The sequence below is a fragment of the Rhopilema esculentum genome, chromosome 18, assembly GCF_057945365.1.
Source record: "Rhopilema esculentum isolate cy_ngs chromosome 18, ASM5794536v1, whole genome shotgun sequence".
Lineage (NCBI taxonomy): Eukaryota > Metazoa > Cnidaria > Scyphozoa > Rhizostomeae > Rhizostomatidae > Rhopilema > Rhopilema esculentum.
This window is the reverse complement of record NC_142832.1, coordinates 881,129-906,730: the sequence shown is the minus strand read 5'-3', so window position 1 is coordinate 906,730 and position 25,602 is coordinate 881,129. Positions and strand designations below refer to the sequence as shown.

Below are 25,602 nucleotides of genomic sequence, written 5' to 3'. Positions count from 1 at the left end.
AATAGAGAGCTAACGACTCCCCTCACTTTGGATGGGTGAAAGTGTGGTCGGTGCAGGGACTCATACCCCAGACCCTTGTTCTGTTTTCCGCAACCCTAATCGTTGAGCCATTCTCACCTCTGAAGATTACAAGCCTCATTTAAACACGATTTATCATGATAATCATACTCTCAATAATTCTGTTCCAGCATCAGACTGTTACTCTGTTATGCAAAATGGCACCGAATTTCTCAAACTGCGGCCTGGAGGTCGACAATATCAGCGATTTTACCAACTCACGCCGTCTTTGGACCTTCTTATTTGGAAGCCAAGCTCAAAGAAACCCGAAAAGGCTGTCTGTAAGTTATCACTATTCGCATCATTCACGTCGTAACTTTTCGATCTTGTTTTTTTCTTTTTAGATAGGTGGCATTAAATTGATAGAGAATTTGCTGCATCCTTTTATTGATATGGCTGCATAGGAAAATCTATTTTAACGTTGAAGCTGAGTAAAATTTTCTTTCAAAAGAATTAGTGAACACGTCGGGTACACTTCAAATGATTTCCCCATGCAGTGATAAAATTATCTAATGAAAGATAATGTCAACTTCATTCCTAATAACCGATTCGTTTAATGCATAATTTATTGTAGGCTAACAACTATAAAGGCATGATAGTAATGGCATTGGCTGATAGTAAAGGCAACTACAAAGAAAACCTATTTTACAACTTTCATTAAGTTACATTATGCTAAAACACAGTTGGAGATTAATTATTTTTACAGAACATGTAGTTTTAACTGAAAACAGTTTTTTAAGGATATTGCAGTGTTTGAGCTAGTGGGATATTTTTGTAAGAAAAACTTCGAGGAGTAAATAGAAAAATTTGATTTGACGACGCTATTTTTATCTAGTCTTTGGGGGGTGATAAAAACTGATGTGCTAGAATGAAACATGAACCCTAAGTTGGGTTTTATGATATTCTAGCTTAGCTCAAGAGCAAACCTTATATGTTTGTTCTATCAATTCTTGTTCTTTTGCCCTAACTGCAAAAATCTAAGTGTAGAGGGGATGAACCCGTTTCGAGGTTTGGGGAGGGGCAGTGCCCTCAATCTAACAATCAGTGATAAAAGGCATTGTCGCATTTTGCACGTGTCTAATCTATGTTCCCGTTTTTTGCTATAGACTCTGACAACCTTTATTTTTAAAATCAAGCGATAAAAAAGTAAGTATCAGTGTATGAGGTTAAGAGCGCTGTTAACTGATATATTATGAACACAGTAATGTTTCGAAATCGCGATTTTGCTTTTTAAGATTTTTCAGCACCTCTGTTTAGGGTGGGATCAAGTTGGCTTACTGGACAATGGGTATTTAAAAATGATATATACAAACCATTCGTGCCGCCTTCCACCCTTCTAGAGAAAATGTCGTGGTTGCAAAATTTACCAATTTTTAAGAACTGATTCAAACCCTAATCCGCTATGTTCCCCAAATAGTTTATTTCAACTTATTCATGTCAATGATTACAGAACCATCTCAGAGGTTTTTTCGTCGCATTTATTTTGTGGGGTGTTTTCCTCGACTGAGAAAATCTTTTCTTCAATTGTTATTAAACAGCATTTCAAAATTAAGTAGGATTAGGGTAAGAAGAGCCCCTCCTTGATATTTTCATCAGACATGGAGGTATGGCAGTCCTGAGTATGTTTTTAAGGATGTTCATGAGAAACATCACTGTATCAAAAATGCACCTTTGATTAGCTGTTGTATCGTTTAAAACTAAATCTTTTACAAGCCCAAAATATTTGCAATTATTTTTACCTGGGACCTTTATAGTGGAGGAGTCATCGAATCCAATGGATATTTATTTTTATTTTTATATTCTCGTAAAGCAAAACAGACAAACTACAAGACGATGCCACAGGGAGCATGGAAATATAGCAACCCTATGACAATTATATTGAACATTGTTTACTTGAAATTAGAGTTACATTAAATGTTGCAAATTAAATGTTACAGATGAGTAGTAATAACAAAGAAAAAATTTACAATTTGGAAGTACAGTTCGTGGGGTTTAGGGCAATGTAATATTCTTTAGTATCGTTAGTCCATGCTAAATTTAATTGGCATCTTTTAAGCTTGATACACTATTTTCCGTAGTACCTGTCGATATGATATACGAAGTCAGGGCGGGTAAAAGCAGTGCCATTTTCAACGAATATGGCTGCGATTTCCGAGAACAGTGCTGTTTCTCGATTGTCATTGGTTCAAGCTTCGATTCAATTGATCTTGTTGCTCGCACACCAGAAGATGCTAAAATCTGGATTGCTGGAATTCGTCTTCTTACACGAAGAGGTTTGAACAAGCTTTAACTTTTGTTTGTACTTTTTGGCCAATTTAAATATATTCAGCAACCTCTCTGAGAAAATTGGATTCTAGTCAAATACAGAGGAGCTAGTCGCTTTGATAAGTGACATCTCTGCCATGAAATATTGCCAGTTTAGCACGCGTTACTCACCCCTGGCCCATGTCATTGTTAGGCTGGTGAAACAGTACTCTTGAACCAGAGATTTGACAGTCTTTTAAAGAAGCAAAAGTCAATTGTAAATATAAGATTTGCAACTCAACTCTGGGATTCCATTAAAAACAATTCATAACTGCTTTAGGTCAGAAATAGCACTCTTATTGATTACATTTGTTGTTTGATATTCTAAGTATGTGAAAATCTTTTTTAGCGAAAATATTTTTCAGTGAGTTTGTCTTTGTTATTGCCTTTGTAATAAAAGCAGCTTTTCGTCTTATATTGCGCTCAGATCTTGAATCAAAAGCTCATTTCAGTTTGCTTTTTTTTAGAAATTGGAGGCGATTCGTGTCAAGAAATGAGAGAACAGTATCCTTCATAATTGCTAATTAGAATTTTCTCTATTCATTTCTGTGAAATGATTCTAAGCTTTCTTCGTAATGTACTGAACTGCCAAAGAGGCTCTTAAATTAACAATTTTAGTAATTTTTAAGTAATATATGAAATTTATCGAAAGCAGCAAGGGTATTTCCAGGTCCTGTAGTCAAGAAGTGTATTTATTCCGAGGATTTTGAGGATTATGGTTTTTGATGATTGGAAAAATGACTCAGCCAATGACTAAAGAATTGACTAATAATGACAGTCTCAGTGTTGCAAATTTCACTGCTACGAGGAAGGCTCTATGTAGCATCACTTGCTTTCGTTGCAGACTACCCAGGAGTCGTTGGCTTAAACATCAAATTTTCTTTACATGAAGTACCCCAAAGTTCCTGATGTTTAAATAAAATCTCCACAGGAGTTTAACCTGAAGTCATCTTTTATTATTCATTTTCCTGTGTTTTGGTGCTGTTTGCAAGCGAAATTGAGAATTCATTGAATTCAATTCTAAAGTGCATAATAAGCCCTGTCATTGTATTTCGCTAGCAGGCTTGCTGAAAAAATCAGTTTATTGCTTTCACTAATAAAGCAATGTGCCTGCGCGATCTTTAGCTGTAATTTGAATTCTGATCAAGAATGATTAAGAGTTAGAGCTTCCCACCTGTCTCGTGCGAAACGACAGCTTTGGAAGCTTCATTTAATGGGCTTTTCCTACCAACTAGCAATATTTCTTTGAATCTAGCTCCCTGTTTATGAGGTAGATTTTCTAGATAAGCGAAAAAGCAAGTTGTTATGTCTGGGGAACAAGCATGTCATTTCTATGGCTAGTTTAGAATAATCAAGTGCCCTTTATTTCAGTTCCTTTGAATTGAAAATACCGTCTCCTGTTTGATTTTTAAGGCCCAGTTCAAGGGGAGTTGATGTAATATCTAGATGTTTGCATTTTAGAGCATTTTCTAAATCAAAGCGATGATACTCATTTAAAGTTGTTTGTAAGATGGCCCGAAAATTCAAGTTTATTTTCATGCGGTTCCAAGTTCGTTATGCCGGTTTTGTGCCATCTTTAGAGCTAATGGGTTCTTTTAAAAACACAATAGTTTCATTGAGAACGCTTTAGCTGATCAACATAAGCGTCCTTTTTTCATGGACGGAGCATGTATATGAATTACTGCCATGGGGGTTCCCGCCAAAGTAAGACCTCTTAGTCAGTTTGCTGATCAATGTTAACTGCTTGCGAAAAGTTACATCTTTAGAAAATACAACATTTAAGGCCAAATGATTGATAATGCCCTTTTTAAGAATTAAATCCAAGACACCTCGCTGCGTAATTTGCGAAGGTGTAGCCCATAGGGTTGTCGATTGTTATGATGCACCTTAATGAAATTAAGGTGGCTGGGGCAACAGTTTCAATCCGCCGATGTCAATGATAAAAAGGTTTTAACTGAAAAAGAGGTTACTGCGTTGGTGAGAAAGATGAGAATAACAGCGCCAGCCTCGATTATCAGACAGAAGTTCCAGGTGAGCGCAATATTTGCATGTAACTTTTGCTAAATGAAGGCCCTGTGATGTCTAGGACAGTCGCAGAATCTTAGAAGTATCATCCATGGCTAAATTCTTTTTTTTTAAATCATTAAGATACTGTGTTTCTTTCCACTTTATAGTAGAAGATTTTTCAATTTTTTTAGGATGAAAATACTCGTTGACGACTCTAACGACAGTATATGTTTATACTTGTGAGAGATGCGAGGTCGTAGGTTGCACACCTTGTAAGCAATATATAAAATCTATGGTTTTATTAGGAACAGAATGGGAATTTCATCATCATCAGGTACCATCTTCTATCAGATACCATCTTCTACCATGACCCTCCAACTATCCCAAAATCTGAGTTTTGGTTTGTTGTCATGGTCATAGATAAAACGAAGGGGCTAATAGTAGAGATGGGCCCCCGAACGATGGGCCGCCTACAGTGTTTTTAAAGGGACACCATCCCTCTTTCCAGGAGTTCTTCCGCGCGAAGCCGTTGAACCCTGGAGTCGTAGCTCATCCGCCCTCATTGCCGGTCTCCCGCCGAGTTAGCCGTTGGCCACCGCTCGTAGCCCTGAGCTAGGGAACCCTGTCAGGTGGTACCAGTCGGGTCAGGCTGGACCTGCAAGCTAGTGGAGAGAAGGGACGCTTTAATTCCCTATTCATGTCCTGTCGGAGCATGCCACTGCCCTGGGGGTTTGCATAGCCAGCGGTATTTGTGCAATGAAACTGCTTGTTTGAAAACAGACCCCTTTTTGGAAAATTTCAAAAGGGATGTTATGTTTCCCACAGTTAATTTTATATACTGTTTACAAGTTGCGATGAAGGCCTCCACAATTTGACATTCAAAGGCATCTAAACATAAAAGTGCTTTTAGCTTGGGAAATGCCCAGACTCTAATACTCTCAACTGTTTTCAGAATCCAATTATGTCAATTTCAGGAGACCCTTTCAAAGAGCTACAACCCTGCAAAAAATTCGCTCACCAAGGATGAGTTTATTTCCTTTTTCAAAGATCTGACTACAAGAGCAGAAATTTATTTTCTAATGGTCAAGTACGTATTGCTCATATTATTCCTTAAGATTCAATGTACATCATAAATTTTGATTTTGAATTTCTCACCATAGAGTAACTTTCAGGGCAATTTAACTGTGAAACATGATACTCGTAAATTTCCTTTTTTCTACAATGTGACGTAAATTATCTGATAAGACACTGTTTTTAATAATTTTTCCTTTTATTTATTAATCATACGCCCATGTATTTTTGCTATTTGTGTAAGGCGTATTGTTAGTTTAGCATAGTGACGTCCAAAAACACCTGCACACTCGTGGGCTTTCCTTTTTTGTCATTTAAGCGCCTTTACAGACTAACGTTTTCATCAAAAATTGCCAGGCAGGTGTTCAAATGATGCAACAATATGATTTTCAGGTATTCGAGCACTGGGAGGTACCTCACCACTGATGACCTGCTGATATTCCTGGAAACCGAACAAGGGGTAAGCATCTGTTTCAATGTGTTTTTTATTCTCAGCGAATCTGATTGAAAGAAATAAATTTTCTAGCCAACAACATCCAATCAAATTGATTTTTTATTTTGACCAATCAGATTCTGCATATGCGAACAAGCAGCTCTAATGGCAGTCTGATTTGTCATATGATCAGTATCGGTCATGTGATTAACACGAATATCTGATAGTTGTTCGCGCATTGATTACACGTGATAACAACTAGTTGTATGGCATTTTGGAATTAAGTGTAGCAGTCTACGAAGCAAAACCAAGAATATACAGAATGCTCGAAGACATACAAATTAGGTAAAGAAAACATCAAGCCTAAAACCGGAATGACAAGTCAAACAGTTGTATTCATAAGGACGCCAAGTAGTAAGTTTTATCCACACGAAACCGCTCTTCTCCACCATGGCTTGTTGAGTGATTTTTGATTAAGTCTATGGCTCAGTTCTTCATTTTTCACCCGAATATCCTGATTTTCCACTTCTAGCTTCATCCTCTCTTGTCGATTCTCTGTTTCCTGTTGCCCTAATTCCATCATTTGTGTCTCCAATTCCTGATTCAGACTCCGGATCTCCTTCACTTCGCTTGCAAGGTCTCCTTTCTCCTTTTTTAGTGCATCTATGTCAGTTGTCAAGGCAACAATATGCTCCATGTGTTTTCTTTTCTCAGCATTCAAACTGTCGTTTGCAATCATGTATTGTCTTTCAAGCTGTTTATTTGCCTTTTGGATATTTTCGATCTGCAAAATTAGTTGTTCATATATCAATCAAATCAATTTTAGAACTAATATCTCTTTAATTACTTTCAAATGGAAGAAACGAAAATTACAAAATGAGAGTCTTAGCAAAACTCCTACAAAAGTTTGCTTGGGTTAATTTCATCGAAAGAGCTCCTAAAACATGGACTCCGGTTCAGATTGGAAAGTGAGGGGGGGGGGGGGGGGGAGGAAAAATTTAGCGATCATAACAAAAGATTTTGAACAAGGCTCTAATGTATTGCAGAAAAGTGGATGGATCATGCCCGCAGAATCAATGCGTAGGTATTATGTGTGCAGAAATGGCCTCACTTTTTGCAGTTGCATCTCAAGAGACTTCGTGCTGTTATTGTTGCTGTTGTTGTTGTTGCTATTATCCTCTTCCGCTGCTTCATCTGTGATCGCTCCCGAGGTTGATCTTTCAGCCTCCGCTCCATATTCTTCACTTACGATTTTCAATCTTTCTTGTGCGGCACCAAATTTACCGCTAAGTAGTGATTTTTTCTCCTGCAACGAGTCCAGCCGTTGCTCGGTGTCAACCAATTGCCTCTCCCTTTTCCGTATCAATTCTTCTTGCTCTGCCAGTTTCTCCTCTACCGACAGTCTCATTTCTTCTGCACATTTAATTTGCCTCTCTAGTAATTCCTGTCTTTGGTATTCAAATTTCAGCTAGAAAATGAACTGTTTTTACTTAAAATCATGCACAATCCATTGCCTTATTCTCATTCATAATCCTAAGCTCGTGTGGAGTATTATAGTTCTGGAATTAACTAACTGTGTCGGTATCAAAGAAATGTCTGATAGTGAATTTTGTTATTTGGAAAACACTTGAAAATCAACAGAGTCAAGAAGGTTTAAGTCCTTCTCCGCCAAAACTTCCAAAGCCTTTCTCAGATCAACAATAAAAGCCAAGTGTGGAATGGTTGTTTGTCGTTGATCGTGTCATCACAAACTTTTCTGATCATTTTCTTTCTTCTTTAGGAGCACTTTAGCTTAGCCTATGTGCAAGCAATTTGAAACCTTAAAATTGTTTAATAGTTTAAGTAAAACGTTATATCTCTGTGGTTAACATAACAATTCTGAAAATCAGGGGCGGACACTTGATCAAATATTGGGGGGGGGGGCAAGCCTATTGTTTTAATAAGATGACGTCACATGTCTAATTGTTCTAGAACAAAAGACCATTGTCCTCTAAAGTCGCCCCCACCTCGCCCCCCAAGTGTCCGCCACTGCTGAAAATGCTTTCCTACCTTTACTTTCAATTTCTCCGACTCTATCTCAAATCTTTTTCCTCGCTCTAAAATAACTTCCTCCAAGGCTTTCATCACTACTTCACTAACAAGTGCTTTCAATGTCACCATTTCAGTTTCTTTACGATTGTCTTCCCTCATTCTCTCCATTTCGTTATCCATGTCTTCTTTACTCTGAATCAATTCCTCAATTTTCTTCTTCAATAATTTATTTTCATCCTCAAGTGCTTTCTTGTTTGCCTTGTGGAATTGTTAAAAGTTTACATTTAATTCCATGTTACAGTAAGGCGTGTGCAAAGAACCATGTTATAAATCTACATAACTTTTTAAATTTCCATATAACATATGATGTCAGAAATGCTAATGCCAGAAAGACTACAGAAGGCTATAACCTCTCTAGAATTACATTAATTTATGATTTGTGAACAGTAATCACCTTTATCATAATAAAATTATAGGATAAAATAGGTTCATTTTTGATGTTTTCTAGATCAATTTATTCGACAGAGGTAGAGATCTCCCTGGCAGCTTAATTATTTTTAAACTGATGATACCCCATTTTGTTTTTTCCCATCAAGCCTTTCTTTGCCATGTTAGTGGCAATTGTTTCACTCGTTTCTCGTTAAGACTTCATCAAACATCCTAAATAGCTTAATTGTACCAGAGGCGTGATTTAAAGAACATTTCGACATACCTCAAAGATTTCTATCCCACTATCAGTGCTGGCACCAATTTGCTTTGTATCTTTCTCAATTTTTGTATTTGTCTGCTTCGTGAAATTATCGTTGAAACAGAAACAACTTTCTTCTTTGATCACCTGCTTCTCGCTGGCCACGGCAGCCAACTCTTTTTCTCCCTTCGACAAACAACATTGTACATAAAAAGAGCCAAGTAAATAAACTTCTTGAGCAAAAGTTTTTATGACAATATATGAGATATTTGTGCAACAAATTGAATAAATATCAACAAGAATTAATAACAACAAGAAAAGAAAAAAAATTGAATATAAAAGGATGGATATTAAAACGTTTTTAGCAAAATTTGATCGATTTTTTCAAAGTTGTCTTAGCCACCTCCTAATAGATAAGATTTCGGGTTTTTTGAAAGACTTGCTAGTACTAATGGTAATCAGCTTTGGTCAACATCAATATTACCATACTCTATTATCTTTCTGTTACCTGACACCCGATGATAATAGCATTTTTCTAAACAACCCCTATATTCTTCAATACACATGAAACATACAAACTTAATTATGTCTAAACATATAGATAGTAAATATAGATTTCAAAACCTGATACTGCAACTCCATTTCGCGTTTTTTCACTCCACTTGCTTCCAAAAGCTGCTTGGGCTAAGTTGAACAAACCTTCAACGAAAAATCCATTGAACAGTGAGATAATGAATTACCTAAATGTATTCCAAGAAATTGATGCTGAAGAAGCATACTGTGACCACTAACCTTTATAATAGGATTCATTTTATTTGTGTTACAAGTTAGCAAACATAGGTATAGTATACAATAATGGTGAATTCATAGTTTCGTACAAAAATGTTTCAAAGGCGTAATTATTTTCATTTTATTATCATATACCGATCACAAGAAAGACAATTTTGATTTGTTTTGATTGAAGTTCGGAGCCCGAATAGCTTTTTGTCTACTGACATTTATACAGTATTAGTTTGTTTCTTCGATTTCTTACCATATATGTCTAATCTTTTTGAGGTGTTCCTCTTAACCCGACCTTTTTCTCTTCAGACAAGTTACTATTATCTCTAGCTCAATTTGAACCGTTTATTGCAAAACTCATCCAACCCTGCATGAATATAAAATATCTATCCTCTAAGCAGAGGGAAATTTATTGAACGCCATTTTCATATTTTGTAGATGACTTGGGTTGGCAAGGAATATTGTTTGGAAGTTATAAATAGATGTGAACCAACTGAAGAAGGACGAAAGCGACAAATTCTTGGCATTGATGGTAAGCATTTCTCACAACTTCTCTTCTCGAATTCTCTTTCGATTCAGCACTTAGGCCCTACTCATCATAAAATAAAGTTTTGTGAAAGCAGCAGTTTACAAAGAAAATGTTAAAGAATTATTTTCTGAATACGTACTTGTTTTAGACAATTCCTTCTATCATCAATTCATATCTTATATAAATTTCGTCTTGTATCTCTGTTTTATAATATATTGTAAGTTTGTAGAAATTTTCATTAAAATCTGTAACAAAGATTCGAATTTTCGAACCTTTTGTCGACAGCACTCGCACTTCGAACGGCCAATCGCAGAAAAAAATTAATTATTTAAATAATGCGACCAAAAAATCATTTTTCCTTTTTTTCACCATGTATCGTTGCAACCGAAATACGAATGACACTTTGATAAAACAAATTAAAGACGAGCTACAGCTTTCTATTTGGAGAGGCCAGCCCTGACAAACAAGTGTAGAAACAGCCATTTTTTACAAAATTAAAGTACTTTACTAATGTAGGGTAGGTTTTAGGTTATTAAGTTTTTTAAGGGTAGCCTAGACCCCCCCCCCCCCAGTATCTCGATCCTTGAAACCCCCCAGTAAACTAAATATTTTAAGTTGTATATATTCTGTTATTAGACTGCTAAGATAGTTCGGACAATGCAGGGCATTTGTACAAAAATATCTTATTCACCGCACAAATAGTGTTTCTCAGAATCGATTCCCTACTATCCGGTTAAAAATGTTTTTCTTGGTTCCTAAAAAGCGATTCGCTTTGATCTCTTTGGGTGAATCGCTGCCCAGTTTCTACGGTTCTCCGAAAAAACATGACCTGAAAATCAACAGCTTTGTGACGCGATTAATAATAGTGTCGGCGAGCGTTAAAAAGAGCATATTTAATTTCATTTCATTTCAAGATAATGATTTTTGGTTGGTTTGCATTACAGGATTTACAAGATATCTTATGGATAAAGATTGTGATATAATTTCAACTGACGAAACGAAGCAAATAACACAAGATATGTCGCGCCCATTATCTCACTACTTCATAGCTTCTTCGCATAACACGTGAGTTTTCCGCCGCTTTCTAATTTCGCTTCGAAATTATTAAAGTATTGTGTTCTCGCATTTATCAGCCTTGCAGAGTTGGAAAGCAGCAATTGGACCTATAGCGAAGAAGATGTGCAATGACATTTTTTCCAACTTGATTTGGCAAAATTATATGAGCGTGTACTGTGAACCCCCTGGAAAAAGGGTGTCGCCTCCTAATTCTTTTGTGTTTTGTTTTTCGCTGCTTTCGGAAAAAGGGCGCTGCAACATTTAGTTTGATTCTTCTGTCACATGATTCGCACATAAGGACTTTGCCTTTCCATAAAAAAGTTGATAAACCAATTTTTTCTATTTTAGAATGTTATCCTCTCTCGTGCGATTGTTCCCTTTTTATCATTTCTCATGTCGGACTCAGAATAAATTTCTGAAAGATATGCGAATTGTTTAGAAAATAATGCGCATTATCACCCTGCCTCAGGCAGCAGAAAAATCATAATGCGATCCTAACCGCAGTCATATCACAATATATTACTCTAAAAAGTTTTAAACGTAAGGAAAATGGATAAAACTGAGTTCGAATTGGAAAAATGCATAATGGTCATTAACTGCTTTCTGTTCCCTATTAACTGCTTTCTGTTCCCTATTAACTGCTTTCTGTTCCCTATTAACTGCTTTCTGTTCCCTATTAACTGCTTTCTGTTCCCTATTAACTGCTTTCTGTTCCCTATTAACTGCTTTCTGTTCCCTATTAACTGCTTTCTGTTCCCTATTAACTGCTTTCTGTTCCCTATTAACTGCTTTCTGTTCCCTATTAACTGCTTTCTGTTCCCTATTAACTGCTTTCTGTTCCCTATTAACTGCTTTCTGTTCCCTATTAACTGCTTTCTGTTCCCTATTAACTGCTTTCTGTTCCCTATTAACTGCTTTCTGTTCCCTATTAACTGCTTTCTGTTCCCTTGAAATGCGAGCTGTTAATTATGCTGTAAATAGATTTAGGAATGTCCGTGTAATTAAAGTAGCGACATATCGATATCGTCAGCAAAATCATAATGAATGATGCCATAGATTTTTTTAGAGTTTTAGGCCCTTACCTTGTCCACATTTTTTTTGTTTCTCCAAATGATCAAAATATGCCAAAATTCAGTTTGTTCTCACTGTATGTTAGTAAAAGAAATGGTGTAGGCCCCTTCATGCCACATTCATATAGGAATATTCACAGGAACTTACACAGGAACGTAAGTTTCTACTCGTCATTTTTCGTAGATATTTGCTTGAAGATCAGCTGACTGGAAAATCGAGCATACAGGGTTACATAAGGACGCTACAAAGAGGATGTCGATGTGTAGAACGTGAGAATTTGCTAGAAAACTTATAAGTTTACAAATCCCTTTCAATATATTAATTCAAAATTCATTTACTTGTGCGAAGAGTCTCAATCTGACTGTTGCTATCCAAAGTGAATTGTATTTTTTGGAAGAATCATGATAGGAATAAGAGTAAACTCTGCAGTTTTTTGGTATTTTTCAAATGCTAACTGTGTAAGATGGCGATGTTGCTTTTCAACGGCTAGATAATTATATGCAAAAGGCTATCAACAAGGTTCCTTAAGACAATGGAATGGTTAACGGGCTCTCTTATCAATAGTTCTAAGTGGCTTTGAAAAAAGCAAACATTTTACGACATACTAAAAGCTTTTTCGTCTGACACTCCTCAGAGCATAAAACGTCAGAATAGGTTCCGAAAAAACACGATGGAAAAATATATACCCAGTTGTGGATCCATTTTCAAAACAGAGGCTGAGTGTGATATTTTTCTAAAACACCTAAATAGCCTACACCCAGCCCTCCAGTTTACGTTTGAAAAGGAAGAAAATTCCTTGCCATTTTTAGATGTTTTGGTCGAAAAGTCTAACACTGGATTTCTTACCAGTGTATATCGCAAGCCTACTTTTACCGGTCAGTACATACGCTTAAATTCATTTTGCCCAAAACAACGCAAAGTCAACCTTGTCAAAACATTAGTACATAGGGCACTTATGATCTGCTCGAAATCTAAACTGCACGCTGAACTGGAAAAACTCAAAACGATCTTCTTGGACAACGGCTATCCTGAAGACGTCATTTTATCTTATACTAAGGAGAAGATCGCAAGTTTTTCGGCTGTTCAAAAGTTTGGTCCGCAAAAGTGCCCAGTTTATTTGAAACTACCATGGATTGGTAACACTTCCTTGCGATTCGAGAGTCAGATTAGGCAAGCCATAACCAAATGTTTCTTTGCTGTCAATCCTCGGATTGTTTACAGCACTAGGAGAGCCCTTCCATCCATTCAAAAGGATTGCGTTCCTACCAAACAAAAAAGTTCCGTCATTTATGAATTTACGTGCCAGTGTGATTCTGGCTACGTAGGACGCATAACCCAAAGATTGGGGGATAGGATAAAACAGCATGTTCCTTCCAACATACGAAACAAAACTGCCCCTCAAATAGAACAGCCTCCTCGATCTTGTAGGTCTAGAAACACTGTAAAAACAAGTGATTCTGCCATTGGTCAACATCTTTTAGACAACCCAGATTGTGCAAAACTCTATAATGACGACATGTTTCGGATAATTGGCAGAGCCCGGTCGTCCTTCCATCTAGCAGTTTTGGAGTCAATCTACATAAAAACGAAAAAGCCGCCATTGTGTAGACAAAAGGAGTTCGTTTTCTCTCTTGGACTCCATTGGTAATTTTTCTTTAGGCTCGCGGCACTGATTGGTCAACTATACCGGTCTTGTGCTTGCGTTTTTCTGATTGGCCTATTTCGATCCACAACTGGGTATATATTTTTCCATCGTGTTTTTTCGGAACCTATTCTGACGTTTTATGCTCTGAGGAGTGTCAGACGAAAAAGCTTTTAGTATGACGTAAAATGTTTGCTTTTTTCAAAGCCATTGTCAAATTCTGTACCGCAAAAAGCATTTTATGATATGCTCTTCTGGATTTCACCTGGTGCAAATTCTAAGAAATGTGTTTTCTGCATCGGCTACCTCTATATGTAAACAATCAACTTCGTCTGTTTTATTCGATATAAACGCATTATTTTTCTGCAGTTGACTGCTGGGATGGTCCAAACGGCGAACCCATTATATATCATGGTAGAACATTAACGAGTAAAATAAATTTTTACGACGTTCTCATGGCTATCGATGACCACGCCTTCGAAACATCAGAGTAAGTTGAGACACTTAATAGCTCATCACCAGCAATTTACAATCAAGCTGCTCGTAATTTTCTCCAGCTCTTTAAGTTTCTGTGTACAGACTTTTTATGCTGTACTGGTTATAAGGAACTTAACTTGCTAACTTGTTTTGATTATGCAATGAGATCAGAAATATTATCCTAGTTCACTATTTATATGTTAGAAATATATGATGAACTTCTCTTCACAACTTTTATTTAATCAACGATCTCCATGAACTTTCTTTCTTGATGAAAAATTCACCAGTCCCTGGGCATAGTAGAGCGAAAGAGAGTTTCTGTGGGGACTGTTTAAATGATCTGGGATCTAAAAGACCACTGGGAAAAGGGCAAGAAATTATTCAAGTGGTTATGAGAGAATAAGATTTTACTAGTTATTTTATTGACATCCATCAGGAGCAGTAAAAATATGCACCGAGAATCGGTGATTTAGTCAGAATGCAAATCATCCTCTGTCGCAGAGGCTAGTTCACCTTTCAGTACTCTTTGTATTGGCACGAAAAGCTTTCTTCTATTTTGGTATTTATATTTTGTTTTTTAGATATCCAGTTATTCTTTCCCTGGAGAATCATTGTAGCCCCAAACAGCAAAAAGTCATGGCTGAATTTCTAGTTGATGTCTTCAAAGGTATTTTTCGGCAGCTTCTCTGCTGAACTGGCAACCTCTTATGATTTAGAACCAAAAAATTGATATTTATTAATTTATTCTGTTGTTTTAAAACATCACTCAGCATTGTTACTATTCTGGAAAGCAGTCTATTTTATTTAAGTACTAACATCATTTGAGTTAATCTCTATTTTCTTGATTACCGATCCTTAACTAAGTTCCCAAAAAAATTGAGAATTAAGAGACAAATCTGAACCGAAATAGATATGTTGTACAAGCATTGTCTTGAAATTGAACTAGAAGTAAGACCGTATGATCATTTCTTTGCAATATTTTCCACAATGAAAGTTACAAATCTCAAAAGCTATGAATGAAACCAAATTGGGAATTCCTTATAAATACTTTGTATCCACTGCTTGTAAGGCTGTTTAATGCAATACATAAATTTGGAGGAAAAGTTTTTGTCTCCTGTGACAGGGTCTAAAAAAGAAAAATATTATTTGCAGCCATGGGGCTCTTATAAAAGAGGACTGGGTAGCCAGTTGTCAGTCATTTTGATACATTCTAGAAGGGTGAAAAAAAATTTATAAACAAATTTGCTAAAAGTTGAATAAATATTCTTCAGTTTGTTAGGCGCATTTAAACTAGTCTACTGCGTGTCGTCAGAGTCCAGAAAATTTGTTAACCTTCCTCCAAAACATCCCAGAAGGCAAACCTTCCTCATAAGACAAAATAAGGTGGGCGTGGCTTGGGTGTGTCAAAGAAGCTTCTATTGTTTTTCGAAGACCCTCCTCCGGTCCATGGCCGTGCGACCGTAATGTTTTCCTGACTCTGCGTGGTGTGTTATCATCTTTGAAGCCTGTTCAGCTTGGTTCGCTTGCAATGTATTTGAATAGTTAGCCTACCCTCACCCATATCGTGTTGTCACAGCTCATATCATTCTCCGCTATTTCGTAGATAAACTCTTCACTTCTCCAGTCAACGAAAACCTGAACAATTTGCCGTCGCCCGAAAGTTTAAAAGGCATGATTATTGTAAAGGTATGTTGTTTTCATCCGTATTGTTTACTTTATTGGCTATTTATCTGTCTTCCTTTAACATTGTCTACCGTTCCTAAATGTCAGCGCCCCTTAAAATGTTGATGGCTTCATGCCAAAGTCTTTATGAGAACTGCAAGTCGTTCTCACTTTTTGTTAACGGCTTAAAAGCGGGTGCGTCAACAGACTCCAAAACTCATGCAAAACAAGACGTTTAATGATTTATTGGATATAGAATTAATTTGTGTATGCCATAAAACGCCTCATTCACATCACTACAACTACTTATCTTCTTTTTGTATTTATACAGAACAAGAAACTAGCAACTTCTGTTTCCTGTGACGAAGGCGAGGTCAGTGAAGAAGAGGAGGACGAGGCTGTTGCTTATAGCAACGGAAGTGACAAAGAAAAATCTTATAACGACAGTGAGAAAAACGGAAACCTCACTTGGACATTAAAAAGCAACTCAAAAAATTTGAAGGTGCAGATTTTTACAAAGTTTAAGAATTTTCTTTTTTGTCATATTTCTTATAACCATCCCATTTTTAATACCCTTTCAACCAACTCAAGTTGGGAAGTAATGTTTCTTACAAAATACTTCTTATTTAGGTATTTTGTTCGTCTTTGTGCATTTGAGCGACAAATTCCTTGACACTCTTCTCTTCCTTGATCTTACAACTCAAGATTTGCTATTCTTTAAACAAATATTTATTTTATTTTGCAGCAAGGTGAATCTACACCCCATAAAACCATTAAACTGGCAAAGGAATTGTCTGATCTCGTCAACATTTGCAAGTCTGTGTCCTTTCGATCTTTTCAGCAGTCTTTTGAAAATCGTAAGTCTTTTCCAATTCCAAGTTGCCTATTATCATTGAAGATATTCTGTCTTTGTCTTTTATACCGATGCCTTTTATAGATCAAGCTCTATATCTATAGTTTCAAGATAACTCGCAAAAGTGAACACTCTACGCATTATTCTAAGTACTTTTCGTCTGGTTTTCCTCTTAGCCAGTGCTCGATAGCCCTGAAGCTTCATGCTTCATGAAAACGTGGCTTGATTTTATAGGTTATATTTCATCTTTGTTGTTGCATCCTGAAATTTTATTAAGCAAAAGACTTGTGCATGGAAAGCTCCTTAACTAATGATTTTATTTTTACTGGAGCTAGTTTTGCGAGTATGCAAGTATCCAGTCAATATACGCTGTTTTATTTTAAAATTTATTTTAAAATCGTGTTTTAATATCGTGTTTTGGATATATTTCAAAATGAAGTGTCGTATTGGCAGTCAAGAAACATTTTTTTTGTGACTTTTTGAACTACATTGAATCAACCTTGTCATTTCATTTTCATTTGAATTTTCATTTCATTTCTCTTTGTACATACAAGTTTGGATGTTAAGCTGCTAGGCCTACATATAAGTTTAGGTATTAAGGAAGACTTTTGAATAACAAAAACATCATCAAAATAATTTATGCAGAATTATAGAACTGGAAATATTTCAAAGTGAAGAACCATTCGAAGGAGAACCTGAATATTTAGATGAATGGAAATAATTATTAATAAATTTCAAGCACTTTAAAGAGGCTCTCGTTATTAACAGAGAAAATATCGACATTACTCCGAAAGGTTTTTTTTGCAGAGAAATATTGGGAAATGTGTTCCATCGGAGAAACAACAGCTAGGAGGCTGTGCCAAACTGCACCGGAAGAATTTATCAGTTACAATAAGCGATTTTTGAGTAGAATTTATCCCGCTGGCAAAAGAGTTGATTCTAGTAACTACAACCCACAGGAGTTTTGGAATTGTGGTTGCCAATTAGGTAGGTTTAACTGTATTTTAATGTAATTCTTTGTTTGCTCGTATTTTTAGAATACACCTTCTTGTTTTAACAGGAGCTAGAACTCTAGTACAGAGCCATGTTTTTATTTCACTGCCCTCTTCTTTATAGATTTATGTTCTATAATGTAATTTTCGTCGACATTTATTCTTCTTCTGGTTACCTCGTTTACCAATTTCAAGAATAAATGCCAAGACACTTTTCTTAGCAACATGTAAAATACTATCGAATCATACTTTGGTCAAATATAGGCATATTCATACTGAATATTGCTCGAAAATTTATTAAAGCATGCATAGTGTTGATAAAAACAAGCATCTTTTGAATAATTTCTTCAATCCCTTGCAAAGTGGCTGCCACTTTATCCGATTTATATTTGTCAAGGGGGTCATAACAAGGAGATACCTAAGTATGCTTTTTTCCGCTTTGCCTCGCTAGCTTAAAAATTTCCTTTCTTTTCCTAAGTGGCTTTGAATTATCAGTACCCCGGACTGGCGATGGATTTAAACCGAGGAAGGTTTTTACAAAATGGCAGAAGTGGATACGTTTTAAAACCTGCTGTATTAAGAGAAGGTACTATTTTGATGTTTTCTTTATTTCTTATTTCATTTTACGTCTGAGACTCTTGTTTTGTATTAATTTCTTCAAGCAATTTATTGCCATTCATAGTTTATACACTCTCTATCTATATAGTCAATTAAATCGTACGTAAATTCTTGCTTCCTCCTTACCTATGTGTTCTATTTATTTGTGTCCTATCATTTGCTGTTATTTTCTCACAGAAATCGCATACTACAGCCCGTACATGAAAGGAGAAATTCCAGGAAATTGTTCTTTCAATGTTCAGTTGAAGGTCAGGTCGAAAGCTTTTCATTTAAAGCATCTGCTCCACATCCCTAAGTCTATCATTGGATTGCAGCCTCATCAGACAGCCTGTGGCTTTGTAAGAAGGAAATGTCATATTGTACATCCTTAATTTTAGACAGCAGAATGAATTTTCTATCATATGTTGTCCTGTGAACTAAATCACCATGCAGGAAGCTATGGATGATTTCAAAGCATCTTTGAATCAGTTAAAAGCAGAAATAACCCACTTTCCCACAATACCACAATAAAGTGCAATGGAAGTGACTCTTTTATGCAATAAGATAAATTAAAGAGATAATATGAAAAAAATATATCTAACATTTTGCCTTTGCATATGAAAGTATAGAAATTTGTGCAGCCACTTGATTTTTTCTATTTTCCTGCTTTTTCATAATGGGAAACATATTCTTCATAGGAGATGACTCGATTTTCGTCTTGAGAAAGGTTAAGATATATTGACTGAAATACGTTCTTAATAGAAAGCACGGTGTCTTCTACTCTGCATGAAATTCTAAATTCTGAGCAATTTTTTCAAACTTTTTGCGTAGATTATCAGCGGTCACCAATTTCCAAAACCGAAGGGATCGACGGCAAAAGGAGACGTAAGTAAATTAATACTTTTCCGACGTCATAAGATGTATATGCAAGTTTGAAAAACAGCACGAAAAACATTAAGTTCTTTTCGTCCGACACTCTCTATTTTAAATTTGGCCGTAGCAAAGGCCTATTTGGTATATGAAAGTATCAGATTTGCTGACGTCATAAGATCAGTCATTTTTCACGTATTTTACGTTTTTTACATAAGATCAGTTCTTTGTGATCACTTAAAATGTTTAAAAAGCAGTGTTTTTGAAGGATATGATACCGAAACTTGTGAAGCATATAATTGACGGCCTACTTTTCTCATTATTGTATCTGCTTCCATTTTAGGATGTTGATCCGTTTGTTGTCATAGAAATTCACGGCATTCCAGCTGACTCGAAGACATTCAAGACTAGAACAGTTCCTCACAATGGTATGCTTTTGTTAAAACCTAAAATCAGCAAGCTTGATCTCATCAACCCTCTCCCTTTAGCCTGCTCCTCCTTTTCTTTGTTAGCATTTTGCCATAGGCCCCCAGGCGACTCCCTTATATCTGCAATATTTATTGTTCTTATTTTTTTAGGTTTTAGTCCTGTGTTTGACGAAACCTTCGAATTCCATGTCAATTTGCCAGAACTTGCACTGATTCGATTTGTCGTTCTGGATGATGACTTCATTGGAGATGGATTTATCGGCCAATTCACGATGCCTGTCGAGTGCCTACAATCAGGTAATGCTCCGGAAAACTATGAATTTTATCTTAACAGGGATATTTTGCTTCAAATACGATCAATGATAGAAAATGTAGTATCCCCAAACAGAAGCCAAACAGAAACCTAATCCGGTTGAAATCGCAGGTTTATTAATGTTAAGTTTTCCAAAACACATCTGAAAATGTATTACTTGAGCCTTTATTGAAACTTTTTGATCAATGCCTCCATTCAGAGTCCGTAACAATTCCCTTTAACCTCGTATTGAAACGAGCATATTAATTCAAGAAAAGTCAAAGAAGACATCTGTTCAAGTTATTATGTTTGGTGGTTATTCTCATTGCGTAAGCTTGCACACCAATTGTACTTTTAATCATCCACCTGTCTCTTCCCTTCTTTTTGTTCCAATTAACTTTATTTTGCACCTTTCTTTAACTTTCATTAACGGTTGTCCTTACACAAATTTCCTTAAAAATAAGCTTTTAGGGTTGATTTCAAATGGGTTTTCGAAAATCCAGATTATTTTGTTTAAGCTTTTATTCAATGCACGAAGCTCGGTCTGCGAAGCAGATAAAGTGCTTGAATTTTTTTAATTCGCATTTACCTTGCTGGTGACAAACAGACGATTTTGTTAAACACAAATCCAATCTAAAGAGGGGAAATTGTGGAAATTATGGTTGAATCAATGGGATCAATGGCAACGATGATTTCAGTTGAAATTTTAAGCCTGCTCTTTTAATGAACTGTATTAAGTTAAGGAAATGAAATAACAAGAATATGGCAAAGAATTAAAATGTTTTTAGGATGATTAGGTGTTAGATATGTTAGATGTGAAATTTGAAATAATTGTTTGCTTGAAAGTGATTCAATGGGTTCAAATGATTTCGCTCAAAGCAAAAAAGATAATTCATAAAAGCAATGTATTTGTTTATCCTCTCATTTTCTGTCTAGCATAAACATTTACATCAATCAGAGCATCTGTTGTTTAGAATCGATGAAATCAAGAGAAGTTTCAAACAGTTGTAGCTTCTTATCTCAACTTTCTTCGACTGCCTTTATCACTTCGGACGCCGACTCACATGCTGCAGATAGTACTTTAGATAGGGCTTTGTTAAATGGAGATCTATTTTCACGACTGAAATGATTGAAAATTTTATCCGTATTTTAATCTAGAATAAGATGCGAAAAGCTTTAACTCGAGAACATTTTCCCTCAGGGTATCGTATGGTTAAGCTTTCATCAAACAATGGAGAAAGCTTATCGCCGGCATCGCTCTTTGTCAATGTAATTGTCACAAAATCATATGATGTAGTGAGTACAGCTTTAATTATATTGAGTGGCATTTTCAATCATCTAAAGTATCTGATCTTTATTCAACTACAATCACTGCTAAAATTCCATAGATATGCAGAAGGGAAATAAGTTGGCAGAAACAGAAATTTTATTCGTGTTCCAAAACGTTTGGCAGTGATCGTTGCGTGAGCTGTTTTGAGCCGGCTTAAGTTTGGGTGTTATCTTTCAATTTTTTTGTGTCTTGAATTTAAATATTATGATACATCTCAAATTATTTCACCCATAACACGAACTCATTGAATGCAAGATTTGATTTTTATCTTCTAGCCAACACTGAAAATCCAGCGGTTCCCGTTCGTCAAATCTTTACGAAAAAATAAAGAGGTTTGATGATTTATCGTTTAGTTTCATTTTCTGCTCAGGTTTCTGTTCTCATATTTCATTGTATGTAGACTCTTGTTCTCTTTGAATTGTTATCCTGATAATGTGCACGTTATATGTACTTCATTTATTCATCATTCTCCCTGCAATCCTTGCCAAAATCAGTCTGAAGATGACAATATGCAAGTTCAAAAGTTGACACCCCATGACTTAACGGCCTGTCCATCAACATTGCCCCTTAATTGTTCCCCCGTTTTCTGTTCAATGTTGAGGTCTTAATTTGAAGTTTTAAGAGTAAAACATCAATTATCATCGATCGACAGCCATACACTATTAAGATCAAGTAACGTTGTTTTCGAAAGAGGGGAAAAAGCTTTCAATTTTATTGATCAATTCCTCCCGATCTCTAATTACCCTTTTGCCATATTTTCTTCTATTTTTCAGTTTACTAGCATGAAGTCGGTTGGAATAAAGGCTATTGATGACACATTCAAGGTTTGAGCCAATAACTTTAATTGATGTGATTTTCATTGATTGGTCGATGTGATCTGCCCTTTTTCTTTTGTCAACTTGTTTCGCTGCGATGCTACGAACGTAAGCTCATCCAGTGTAGACAAGTTAGCAGAAGCTCATTGTTCTTCGAAATTTTCATTTGTTTTTAGTAAGACTAAAATCGTTAAGACTTCTTGTCTACAAATTATGCAGATTATGAGATGCGGCTGGTTAAAGGAAAGTAAGTGATCTGTTTATCACAATCAATTTTGTAAAGGAAATTTTTCTTTTACAACATTTTGACCAAATCGTGTAATGTTGTTTGCAGTTTTCAATTCAACCTTTACGAGAGGCTGCAGTTCTTCGGGAAAATTTTCAAACAAGTTTAAATATATTCAAGGTAAAGAGAACGATAAATTCCTTTTGTAATCCTGCGTTTTAGGTTCATTAATAACAATGCTCGGGAAACGATCACTTTTAATGACATCTTTGTGCCTAAGTTTTCACTATTCTTAATCCAAGAATAGAAAACAGCAGAGGTAGTCCACACTTTTTATAAGAATAATTGAAGCTCAAAAATGCTAAAGCACAAGAATAAAATGATACATGGCCAGGCGGAAGTCTTATCAAATGTATTTGTCTTTGATTTTCGCAAAATTTTTGAACTTTAATAGCATTTAAAACTCACAGTAATACGACAGCAAGAAAGATAATATTATGTTTTGAATTTCTCCGAACCATACTGGGGCTTAAGAATTCTTTTTATTGTTCCATACTAAAAAATATATGCCTATATCCTCATTTGGAAGTAATTTAAGAATATATTTATGCTTAAAATCGAAAAATGTTAGATTTTCGGGGCTCGAAAAAAATTTTTCCACTGAAAACTGTGTTCGCAAAATTATGTCTTTCGTATAAATATACTTTGTCTTTCATACTCTGTAAAGAAATCCTTGACAAATTACCAGTGGTATTTTCAGTAATATTTCAATCCTCACCTTCTTAAATAAGATTTAATTCAGCGCAATATGTTGTAAGTCATAAATTCAATTCATAATATAACGCTTTGTTTGCTGTTTTCTATATTTCTAAATTTCTGGATTTGTTCTCCTCTGTGGGATTCCATCCTCTAGGTGAGCTATTCATTTATTTCTAGGACTGCTGTGGCCTTTCTCCGCGCTCCAATTTGAAGCAATGTATTCGTTTTCTGTCGAAAAGGGCTCTGGATATGGCCGATGGAAACATTTTCATGGTTGTCAATCAAGAGGTTTGTTTTTCTCTGAACGTTTCACGTCTGTCACCAGAGAAAATTGCATTTCTGAACCTACATTTCTCTGTAATACAAATACTAATTTCTCTGGGCAACTTTTTCACCCCTAATTGTCGTATTATGAAGCGTTAAAAGTTATTATTGTCAACTTAATGATAACGAGACAGTGACAGTGTTAAAACGAAAAACTTTTTTGTTTTTTAAGTACCCGCGTTTGGAAGTTGAAGGAGATCTACCGCTGACCATGCAGCGTGCAGTGGACGCATACGACCAGGTACAATTGATTATTTGTTGGCCTAATTTACAAGGCATTGATTTATTAATTTTCCTTCAAATGACTATTTCTGAAAATTAAAATGCTTTTCAAAATAACCAATATTTTGTATTTTAACAACCAACACAAAGCTTGAACCGGTATCCACCTAGAATTTGCATATAGGCATAAAGTCAAAGTTGAGCATGTAAAGAATAGGCGGAAAGTTAGGCCCGAAGCTAAGTTAAAATTGACAGCAAGATTCAACCAACATTAAGTTATAATTGGCATTGAATAAAGGGACAAAAATGTCAAGTTAAGGGGCAAAAATGTCAAATTGAGGAGCAAAAATGTAATTATCACAGCAAAGATAAAACTGTCGAGACATGTAAACAGAAATGTTTGAGATCAAGGATTTACCGTGACGCTTTATTAATGGTTGTCTTTTGTGTGTTTCAGCTTATCGAAGAAAGTAGAGTATTAATAGAGAATTCAAATAATGTATTTCAAAAATTGACACATGCAAGGAGAAGTGCTCTGGAATGGCATGTAAGTTTCTTTGCTTAATTTAAATGCCTAATTTTGAATAAAAAATTTATGGAACATTTTAGTATTTTTGATGATTTCTACTATGTGTAGCATCTACTCCGAATTGCATCTTCTGTTCAAAAACAGTCGAGAATCAATTTTACCTTCCATATTCCATATTTCCCTTCTTTGCAAAGCAGCTAGGTCTTTAACTGCACAATTCTTCAGCTCCATCCTGTGTGGTTCCAGTGCATTGGGGCAATGCCACAAAGGGTTAGAAAATGCTAGTATTTTCTCGTAGTAGAAGCTTGGTTTCTAACTCTATTTAGCTCAGATGATAACTAATAGAGAACGAGAGACCATTAGAACATAACTCTATCTGCAAAATGGCACGAAATAGCAGAACTAAGACGCGTGTGGCTGAGATATTCTTTCCATGTGACACTGTCAGAGTAGAAAACATCGAATAATAACCAAAGATGTTGTGATTACATTCAGTTGAGGATCGCGTCTTATGTTTTCGCTATTTCGTGCAATTTAAAGAATTATGCTTTTGATTTTCCTGCAATGTAATTACACAAAACCCCCCTCGTTTGTTCTCTAAGTAGAGCCAGTGGAAAATAAGCGGATATGAAAGGCATCATTTTGCATTTTCAGTAAATTCTCATTTGATTTATTTTCCAGGAAATTTTGCCAAGCATCTGTGCCCGGGACAAACTTAAGGAAGCAAGAGCAGCGAAGGTTTCGAACTTTGTTATTATCAAAATTTCATTTCCTGGGATTGCTTTAGCTCTCGTGGGTACTTTTTGCCTTGCGGTTTTTGAGATTGCTTTTCAGAATAAACAGGCTAGTAGTTTGTCTTAGTGCTTCGTGATATTTCTGATATCTTAAACTTGCGCCTACTCAAACAAGGAAAACATTGCCTACAAACGTACTTCACGTCCTTTGTGTGCAATACTTCCGATTATGTCCAAAACCCAAGCTATAATTTATTTCCAGTTGCAGACCGAAAGTACCTCGAGACTTCTAACCAATCCGCAACCAGTTACCCCTCGCATACACGAAAAGTCCCCCAAGAGAGACAAATATGTCCTTCAGTCTGCCCAATTCGATTTTCATTTTGTATTCCAAATGCCCCCGTGCTTTTTTTAAGTTTGTCCGTCTCAGAAGCTTATTTGGCTTTCTGATGTTGTTTTTCGCAGGTGATGGATAACTTTTCGTGGAATATTCGAGTAATGAAAGGACAAGCTGACCTTCTCAAATCTACATCTACAGAGTGTCAGGAATATCTAAAACAGGTAACTGCTACATTGAGTGAGTGCCTAAGAAAAGGACTCTTCTTGTTGTGTTGACGCTTTTGCAGTCTTGATGGGCCTTTTTTAAGATCAAACAAAGAGTTAAAATTATCCCTCTATCCAACCTGCTTTTCGTTTTTAAGACAATAGGCTATTGTCCCCCTTTTAAGAACACGGCTCGGCTAGACCTCTTGCTTGTTACAAGGGAGTTGTTTCAAGATGGAGTCGTTCTTCGTGGAGTTGTTACAAGATGTCCCTTCCCATA

The 25,602-nt window shown here is 35.9% G+C and overlaps 2 protein-coding genes across 2 annotated transcripts in view; one reads left to right on the top strand and one right to left on the bottom strand.

Annotated features, from left to right (window-relative positions):
• Positions 1-25,602, top strand: part of LOC135680877 (inactive phospholipase C-like protein 2) — a 34,317-nt gene that overhangs the window by 6,372 nt on the left and 2,343 nt on the right. Inside the window, exons 2-30 of the mRNA XM_065195088.2 lie at positions 189-338; positions 2,136-2,330; positions 2,829-2,865; positions 4,263-4,392; positions 5,343-5,455; positions 5,833-5,899; positions 9,810-9,903; positions 10,845-10,965; positions 12,211-12,296; positions 14,039-14,159; positions 14,728-14,813; positions 15,750-15,832; positions 16,140-16,310; positions 16,554-16,665; positions 17,469-17,648; positions 18,132-18,239; positions 18,449-18,519; positions 19,082-19,135; positions 19,464-19,548; positions 19,699-19,845; positions 21,042-21,136; positions 21,446-21,502; positions 21,944-21,994; positions 22,320-22,391; positions 23,148-23,258; positions 23,467-23,535; positions 23,974-24,063; positions 24,727-24,783; positions 25,245-25,340. Coding sequence (XP_065051160.2) covers positions 189-338; positions 2,136-2,330; positions 2,829-2,865; positions 4,263-4,392; positions 5,343-5,455; positions 5,833-5,899; positions 9,810-9,903; positions 10,845-10,965; positions 12,211-12,296; positions 14,039-14,159; positions 14,728-14,813; positions 15,750-15,832; positions 16,140-16,310; positions 16,554-16,665; positions 17,469-17,648; positions 18,132-18,239; positions 18,449-18,519; positions 19,082-19,135; positions 19,464-19,548; positions 19,699-19,845; positions 21,042-21,136; positions 21,446-21,502; positions 21,944-21,994; positions 22,320-22,391; positions 23,148-23,258; positions 23,467-23,535; positions 23,974-24,063; positions 24,727-24,783; positions 25,245-25,340 — 2,909 coding nt within the window. The remainder of the gene's footprint in view (positions 1-188; positions 339-2,135; positions 2,331-2,828; positions 2,866-4,262; positions 4,393-5,342; positions 5,456-5,832; positions 5,900-9,809; positions 9,904-10,844; positions 10,966-12,210; positions 12,297-14,038; positions 14,160-14,727; positions 14,814-15,749; positions 15,833-16,139; positions 16,311-16,553; positions 16,666-17,468; positions 17,649-18,131; positions 18,240-18,448; positions 18,520-19,081; positions 19,136-19,463; positions 19,549-19,698; positions 19,846-21,041; positions 21,137-21,445; positions 21,503-21,943; positions 21,995-22,319; positions 22,392-23,147; positions 23,259-23,466; positions 23,536-23,973; positions 24,064-24,726; positions 24,784-25,244; positions 25,341-25,602) is intronic.
• LOC135680951 (uncharacterized) lies at positions 5,908-10,452 on the bottom strand. The gene is made up of 6 exons (XM_065195205.2): positions 10,040-10,452; positions 9,216-9,290; positions 8,616-8,777; positions 7,922-8,161; positions 6,984-7,340; positions 5,908-6,656 (listed from the first exon to the last, which is right to left on the bottom strand). Exons 2-6 carry the CDS (start codon positions 9,231-9,233, stop codon positions 6,294-6,296), a joined length of 1,140 nt encoding a protein of 379 aa, XP_065051277.2. The 5' UTR covers positions 9,234-9,290; positions 10,040-10,452; the 3' UTR covers positions 5,908-6,293.

Excerpts from the sequence above, each read along its gene's own strand:
- LOC135680951 (XM_065195205.2), bottom strand. Across the intron at positions 7,341-7,921 it reads CGGAGAAATTGAAAGTAAAG|CTGAAATTTGAATACCAAAG; the intron begins GTAGGAAAGCAT and ends TTCATTTTCTAG. Across the intron at positions 6,657-6,983 it reads TTGAGATGCAACTGCAAAAA|ATCGAAAATATCCAAAAGGC; the intron begins GTGAGGCCATTT and ends CTAATTTTGCAG.